Here is an 8484-nt window from a genome sequence, read left to right as displayed (position 1 = left end):
GAGAGAGGAAAGGAAGGGAGAGAGGAAAGGAAGGGAGAGAGGAAAGGAAGGGAGAGAGGAAAGGAAGGGAGGGAGGAAAGGAAGGGAGAGAAGAAAGGAAGGGAGAGGAGAGGAAGTGTCTTTCTGCCTTCCATCTCATCCCTCAAAATAAAATCCACTTGAGATAGAGAGCGCCATACCACCCCCACCAAAAAAAGTGAGCTTGATTATTGACTCCTTGCCCCTGGGCATGTTGAGGCATCTTCAGCTCCAGTGAGTTCTTGGTTTAAAGCTGGAGGAACCTCGGGAAGTAAGGTCTGACCTCTCATCTCCTGTTCTTCCGAAACAGCAGTGAGTGTGGTAAGTGAGTCAGCCAGCTGGTAGGACCCACAGAAGTCCCAAGCAGCCAGGCCACCCTCAACCAAGGCAGGAGGCCACCAGCCATGGCACTGCACGTGGGCCCAATCACACCTGTGCTGGGGCCACTATTAAGAGGGAACATGTCCCTGGGCACCAGAGGAGGGAGTCAGGCACCAGGCAGCTGTGTTCAGGAGAAAGGAGGACCCACAGAGGGTGGGGACAGGCTGTGAGTCATCTCGGGTGGCCCTGAGTCCTCCAAAGCTCACAAGGAAGTTTCTTTACACTCCTGTCAAAGAACCGGCTAACAATCAGCACCCACCACAAACGGAAAGGGAGAAATAGTAAGTTCTGCTTCCCCAAATGTATCCACACACAAGCCGGCCCTGGAGGACCTGGGATTGGAGAGGAATCTAGAAGAGCATGTCTCAAAGGCCAGGTGTTGCAGGTGCTGCCTGGCTTTCTCCGCCTGTTCCATGACTCACCTTTCTTTACATTCATTCACTTTTTTTTTTTTTTTTTTTTTTTTTTGAGACGGAGTCTCACTCTGTCACCTAGGCTGGAGTGCAGTGGCACAATCTCGGCTCACTGCAAACTCCGCCTCCAGGGTTCAAGTTATTTTCCTGCCTCAGCCTCCTATCTGGGATTACAAGCATCTGCCACCATACCTGGCTAATTTTTGTATTTTTAGTAGAGACAGGGTTTTACCATGTTGGCCAGGCCGGTCTCAAACTCCTGACCTCAGGTGATCCGCCTGCTTTGGCCTCCCAAAGTGCTGCTGGGATTACAGATGTGAGTCACTGCACCTGGCCTCGCTTTTCTATTTTGGGAAAAAAAAAAAAATTCAGACAGGGTCTGACTCTGTTGCCCAGGCTGGAGTACAGTGATGCAATCATAGCTCACTGCAGCCTCAAACTCCTGGGCTCAAGCAATCCTTCCACCTCAGCCTCCCAAATAGCTGGGACTATAGGTGTGTGCCACCATGCCCAGCTAATTTTTAATTTTTGTTGTTGAAGACACAGGGTCTTGCTATGTTGCCCAGGCTGGTCTCAAACTCCTGGCCTCAAGCAATCCTCCCACCTCGCCCTCCCAAATGGCTGAGATTACAGGTGCACAGCGCCTACCCAGCTCATTTTTAAACTTTTTGTAGAGAGAGGGTCTTGCTACATTACCCCAGCCAGTCTTGAACTCCTGACCTCAAGTGATACTCCCCAGCCTCCTGGAATTACAGGTGTAAGCCACTGTTCCCAGCCACAAATTTTACTTTAAAAGGAAACTTTGCAGTCTTACCTGCTTTAACCTCATCCTAAGCAAAGATTATCCACAAAATTGTGGATTTGAGGAGTTCTTTTTCATTTTTTAAATTACCTATTAAAGTAACTATTTCACAACTCAAATCAAAGGGTGTCTATGCTTGAATGCATCTCACCAGATCCCTTGGTATACAATTAGACTCTGGGAAGACCCAGGCCAATGGCCTTTAAGGTTCCTTCTGAGCAAGACATGGTAGCAACAGCTGTGAACTCCCCTGCTCGTTACTAATTAGACCTGACAGAGCAAGGTCCTGTTCTAATTAGTTGTTGTCGTTGAGACAAAATCTTGCTCTGTTGCTCAGGCTGGAGTGGATTGGCACGATCTGGCTCACTGCAACCTCTGCCTCCCGGGTTCAAGCGATTCTCCTGCCTCAGCCTCCTGAGTAGCTGGGACTACAGGCACCCACCACCACACCTGACTAATTTTTTTGTATATTTAGTAGACACGGGATTTCACCATGTTGGCCTGGCTGGTCTTGAACTCCTGACCTCAGGAGATCCGCCCGCCTCAGCCTCCCAAAGTGCTGGGATTACAGGCATGAACCATCGCGCCTGGTCTTTTTATTTTTATTTATTTTTTATTATTTTTTTAATCCTCTCCTCTTAGTATTCTAACTAAGTTCTAATCTTATTTAACAAAGCCAGATAGGCTGGGTCAATGAAAAAACACTTGTAGTAGGTTTCCATTGAATAAAAAGTGCTACACAGCGGCAAGGTATAGTGGTTACTGCAACCTTTTCATGCCAGCTTTGCCACTGTGACATTTCAGATTCTCAACAGCCAGGCTGGCAATGAACGAGGTTTATCTGTTATCTTTCAAAAGGGGCGCAGGCTGTCCCTCCTCCCAAATCCATGTTTAGGTCATTTTCCCTCCTGGGAAATGTATCTATTGACTATGTATCTATTGTATCTATGGTATAATGTTTCTGTGGTTCCCAGGGGATCTGCCCCACCAGCTCTGCTAGGTGTTTTAGGAACCCTCAAGGGATGGGAGGGAGGTCTTTGAGGGGCTTGCAGATGCAGGGCAGAATACGGGTGGTGGGACTGGATGGAGCCTGGTGCTCCAGTGCAGGTGAGAAGGGTCAAGTGCACAGAGAGGTCCCCGTGGGTGTTGCGGGTGCAGAGTAGGAGCAAATGCTCCTGGCTAAATGGCAAAGAAGGCCCAGCCCTATAGACACAGGGGCAGGGTCACCGGCCAGGGTGGGAAGTGTCAGCCCTCCTCCTCCACACAGTGCAGGAGGAGGGCAGGTGCTACATTGTGGAAGGCCTGCAAGGCCAAGTCGAGAGGTAGGACTTCATGTTAGAGAGAAGATGAAATAAGTGAGAGACAGAGAGAGAAAGAGTAAGAGACAGAGAGAGAGATACACACATAGAGAAAAACAAAGAGAACTGCACAGAAAATGAGAGAGAGAGAAACAAAGAGAGAGACGGCACAACAGAGAGACAGGCAGAGAGAGAGACAAAGATAGAGACAGCCTGAGACAGAGAAAGAGACACAGAGAAAGAGAGACAGGGAGAGAGAAAAACAGAGAGGGAGCAGAGCAACAGAGAGAGACTGAGAAGAGAGGCAGAGATAGGAATGGCATGAGAAAGACAGAGACACAGAGAGAGAGAGAAACAGTGGGCGAGAGAGAGACAGCAAACTGAGACAGAGACAGAAACTGAGAGCGCGAGAGAGTGGGACGATTCAGTAGGGAAGGAAGGAGGGAGGGAATCCCAAGGCTGTGATTTCCCCGGGGCTCCTGGTGTCTACACAACATGCAGAACAGATGTAAGCCATGGGGCACCCAGATGCTGAGGATACCTGACTCCATGTCACTCAGGATTAAAGAGCATCCTAAGAATTGTCCTAGGTGAGGATGGGCCTTCTCTGTTGAGGCCAGGGATGCTTTACACAAGTTCAGCCTGGTGGCGTCTGTGGAGAGGGACCCCACCCCAGAGTTACAGCAAAGCTGCTTCCCACCACAGTGGTGCCGTGAGGTCACACCTGAGGCAGAGACTCCACCGCCCTCCGTCTACCCCCCGGCAAAGCCCATTCTCCTAACGCTCTTTGGTGTTGCTCATTGCCCAGGTCAAGCCGCTCCTGAATGTGGCTCGGCAAGAGGAGGAGATGAAGGCCAAGGAGGAGGAGCTCAGGCAAGCCATGGCCAAGACCCAGGATCTGGTAAACAAGGTCAAGGAACTGGAGGAGAAGACAGCCACGCTCAGCCAGGAGAAGAATGACCTCACCATTCAGCTGCAGGCTGTACGTGGGGTCGCTGGGGAGAAGGGTGGGGAACCCAGTACAGCCTTGACCCTGGGAGGGAGGAAGGGCGAGCTCTTTTGAAAATCCGTGTCCCTCCAGACCACGGGAAATTCTCCAGCATACAAGGTCACCCTCGACCCAACTACCAAAAGGTCTGCATCCAATTTTTGTGTGTGTGTGTGTCAGAGAGAGAAAGAGAGAGAGAGAGAGAGACAGACAGACAGACAGACAGACAGGGACAGGGTCTTGCTCTGTTGCCCAGGTTGGAGTGAGGTGGCTTGATCACAGCTCACAGCAGCCTCCATCTCCTGGACACAAGTGATCCTCCCACCTCAGCCTCCCAAGTAGCTGGGACTATACCACCACGCCCAGCCAATTTTTTGTATTTTTTGTAGAGACAGGGTCTCACTGTTGCCCAGGCTGGTCTCAAACTCCCAGCCTCAAGTGATCCTCCCATTTCGGCCTCCCAAAGAGCTGGGATTACAGGTGTGAGCCCTTGTGCCTGGTCTCCATCAAACTCTTATTTGCACACAGCAGCAGGCTGGGCATACACAGCTACAGGACCTGCCTGCAGGGAAAGTCCAGGGATGGTGGCCACGAGATGGGGTGAGAACAGCGTGCCCTGGAGTCAGGGCTGGGCTCTGCCCTACGAACTTGGCAATTTACCCTCTCCAAGCCTCCTTTTCCTCACCTGTCCAGGGAAACACAGCAGGGAAGAATAAACGATGTCATTTCTGAAGGATGCCTGACTAAATGTCCCGTGGTGAATTCACTGCTGGGGTCCTTCTGGTTTGCAAAGTTTTTCCTATTCCTTCCCTGATTTGACTCTCACCACCCCCCTGTTAAGACACCCGATTTTCACGTGCGTCATACAGGGTAGAAAAACTCAGTTTGGCAGACATTTAGAGATTTGATCAAAGTCCCAGGCCCCTTAGTAGAAAACCTAGGCCTGGAAGGGGCCCAGTTCCATCTTCAGTCCTCCCTGCTCTGCCACGGCTGTCTCTGCAGCCATGAGTATGTGTGGCACTTGCATTTTCTTTTCACCGTCCCCAAAGGCCTCCAACATCATTTCTCAGTATCCTCTTCAGACCCCTGAGAAGTTGCTTGAACTGATATCCCCATTTTGTTTGTGGAGGCTGAGGCTGGGCAAGACTAAAGTGATGGAAGAATCCTCCTGGGCCAGGTGCAATGGTTCATGTTCGTAAACCCAACACTCTGGGAGGCCAAGGCAGGAGGAATGCTTGAGCCCAGGAATTCCAGATCAGCCTGGGCAACATAGTGAAACCCCATCTCTACAAAAAAGTTTAAAAATTAGCTGAGTGTGGTGGCACATCTGTAGTCCCAGCTACTCAGGAGGCTGAAGTGGGAGGATTGCTTAAGCCTAGAAGGTCGAGACTGCAGTGAGCCATGATTGTGCCACTGCACCCCAGCCTGGGTGACAGAGCGAGACCCTGTTTCAAAAATAAAAATAAAAAACTTAGCTGGGCATTGCAGTGTGTACCTGTAGCCTCAGCTACTTGGAAGGATGAGGTGGGAGGATTGCTTGAGCCCAGGAGGTCTAGACTGCAGTGAGCTGTGATCACACCACTGCACTCCAGCCTGAACAACAAAGCAAAACCCTGACTCAAAAAAAAAAAACAAAAACAAAAAAAAAGGAGCTCAGAGATAGCCCGGCCCCTTGTCCAACCCCCAGGACACATTTGTTCAGCTCAAGGCTGTGTGGTCTTTGCCTGGACCCTGCCTGCCACTGGGGCTCTTTCTCCCAACAGGAGCAAGAGAACCTGATGGATGCAGAGGAGCGCCTGACACAGATGATGAAGACCAAGATGGATCTGGAGAGCCAGATCTCAGACATGCAGGAGCGGCTGGAGGAGGAAGAGGGCACAGCGGCCTCGCTGAGTGCTGCCAAGCGCAAGCTGGAGGGGGAGCTGAGTGACCTGAAGCGGGACCTGGAGGGCCTGGAAACCACACTGGCCAAGACAGAGAAGGAGAAGCAGGTGAGGAGAGGCCAGGGCCCTGCCACGCTTTTCTCAGGCCACCGTCAGGGGCCATACCTGAAGCCCCTATGGTGGCTACGCCCAGTGCCCTGACCACTGACCATATGCGGCGTTTTTTTGTTTTTTTTTGTTTCTTTGAGCTTTTTTGTTTGTTTTGAGACAGAGTCTCGCTCTCACTCTGTCACCCAGGCTGGAGTGCAATGGTGCGATCTCGGCTCACTGCAACCTCCCCCTCCCGGGTTCCAGTGATTCTCATGCCTCCGCCTCCTAAGTAGCTGGAACTACAGGTGTGGCGCCACCATGCCCAGCTAATTTTTGTATTTTTAGTGGAGACAGGGTTTTGCCATGTTGGCCAGACTCATCTTGAACACCTGACCTCAGGTGATCTGCCCGCCTTGGCCTCCCAAAGTGCTGGAATTACAGGCATGAGCCACCGTACCCAGCCCACATGAGGCTATTGTCACATCCATTAATTTACAACTTAAAATGCAATTCCTCGGTTGCACAAGCCACATTACAGGTGCTCAGCAGCCATGTGCGGTAAGTGTCACTGCATGGGACAGCAAAGGCAGAGAACATGACCGTTACTACAGACAGGTCTGCTGGGCAGGGCAGCTGACTAAGGGGACTGAGAGGTGTTCCCATCACTTTGAAGTGTCTACCTTCAGCTGTTGAATTTCTGCCCAAACAAGCAGTTGCTGCCCCTCTGAGCAGCTCCCTGGGGGAAGCCCTGGCTCCTGATGCCATCTGGCCGGCCCCTGGGCCCAAGGGCCCTACCTGCTATTGCAGGTAGGTGGGGTTCTCCAGCAGGGTAAGCGGGGGCTCTGCCTAAACTTGAGCTTCTCCTGCTCTGCTGCACACACAAACCACCAGGGATATTGTCAGGTGCAGACTCTGGCGGGCCCAGCGGAGTCCGAGAGTCTGTATTTCTAGCATGCTCCTAGGGGATGCCACTGCTGACATCCGGGGACCACGCTTTGAGAAGCCAAGGTTCTTGCTGCTCCCCTTCACCCCCACGGTTCTGACTTGGTTGGTCTGAGACATGCCCTGGGCACTGGCATTTCTGAAGCTCCCAGGAGACTCAAGAGTACACCCAAGCTGAGGATTCCCTCCAGCTTTAAGGCTCTACCTCTCTCCCTGCCCTGGTTTCTAGGCCTTGGATCACAAGGTCCGTACCCTGACCGGGGACCTCTCGCTCCGTGAAGACTCCATTGCCAAGCTCCAGAAGGAGAAGAGGGCCCTGGAGGAGCTGTACCAGGTAGGTTTCCCTTGCGTCTTCCTCGGCCCAGCAGCTGGAGCTTGGCACAGTGTGCTTTCCATTGGACATTGGAGCCCCGAGTTCAAATCCTGGCCCTGCTGCCCCCTCAGCTTGGAGCCTTAGGAAAGTTAAGGAATTCTTCGTATATCTCGGTTTCAAGAGTGACATGGGTGTGGCCCCCTTTTACTGCCTTCCTTCCAAGTTTGTTATAAGTGGGGTGACAATATAATTTGTCTTCCAAACTAGGACAGTTTTGAGAGCAAGAGGGGGAGCTATTAACAATTATGAATCAACTAGGCATGGTAGCTCATATCTTTAATCCCAGCACTTTGGGAGGCTGAGGCAGAAGGATCCCCTCAGTTTAGGAGTTTGAGACCAGCCCGGGCAACATGGCAAAACTTCCATCTCTACAAAAAATTACAAAAATTAGCCAGGTCTGGTGGCACGCACCTGTAGTCCCAGCTATTCAGGAGGCTGAGGCAGGAGGATAACTTGAGCCCAGGAGTTGCAGGTTGCAGTGAGCCAAGATTGCGCCATTTCTCTCCAGCCTGGGTGACAGCGAGACTCTGTCTCAAAACAAACAAACAACAAAACAATTATGAGTTAGGTTGGGCCCATGCACACCAGAGAAAGTATGCTCACCGGAGTGGTAGGGATGGAGTGGGGTGTATGGAAGTGCCCCGTGAGCTCAAAAGCCCCAGCAAAGCCTAAGACACTGTGGCAACAACAGGTCATGAGCTCTTGAGGCCATGGGGAGACCCACCCACTTTCCCAGGGCCACTGTCACAGGCTCAGGCTCCTGAATGCAGAGCTGGCTCTGACCGGCCACCAGTGCTGACCTCCAGAGAAACAGGAGCAAAGAGCCGGACAGTGGACCCCTCGTCCCTGTGTTTGCTGACACTGTGAATCCACATGTCCCCTGAGTGCCTCTCCCTGCTGCCTCAGGAACTGCCGCCCTTGCCCTGTGATTTTCAAGCATATCAGACCCAGAGCCTCCTTTCATAACAAACACAGTCGATGAGTGTTATTCACACTGGTTATGTTTTTGTTGTTCTGAGACTGAGGCTCGCTCTGCCACCCAGGCTGGAGTTCAGTGGTGTGGTCTCGGCTCACTGCAACCTCTGCCTCCCAGGTTCAAGTGATTCCCCTGCCTCAGCCTCCCGAGTAGCTGGGATTACAGGCACGTGCCACTATGCCCAGCTAATTTTTTGTATTTTTAGTAGAGATGGGGGTTTCACCATATCGGCCGGGCTGGTCTCGAACTCCTGACCTCAAATGATCCTCCCACCTGAGCCTCCCAAAGTGCTGGGATTACAGGCGTGAGCCACCGCGCCC

General features: G+C 51.9%; 1 protein-coding gene across 1 annotated transcript in view; it reads left to right on the top strand.

Annotated features, from left to right (window-relative positions):
- LOC105543757 (myosin-7-like) overlaps nucleotides 1–8484 on the top strand; it is a 91276-nt gene that overhangs the window by 51605 nt on the left and 31187 nt on the right. Inside the window, exons 19-21 of the mRNA XM_011985834.1 lie at nucleotides 3721–3894; nucleotides 5664–5891; nucleotides 7045–7149. Coding sequence (XP_011841224.1) covers nucleotides 3721–3894; nucleotides 5664–5891; nucleotides 7045–7149 — 507 coding nt within the window. The remainder of the gene's footprint in view (nucleotides 1–3720; nucleotides 3895–5663; nucleotides 5892–7044; nucleotides 7150–8484) is intronic.

Source organism: Mandrillus leucophaeus, unplaced genomic scaffold, assembly GCF_000951045.1.
Source record: "Mandrillus leucophaeus isolate KB7577 unplaced genomic scaffold, Mleu.le_1.0 Scaffold29, whole genome shotgun sequence".
NCBI classification, from domain to species: domain Eukaryota; kingdom Metazoa; phylum Chordata; class Mammalia; order Primates; family Cercopithecidae; genus Mandrillus; species Mandrillus leucophaeus.
This window is presented reverse-complemented; position numbering and strand designations above follow the sequence as displayed.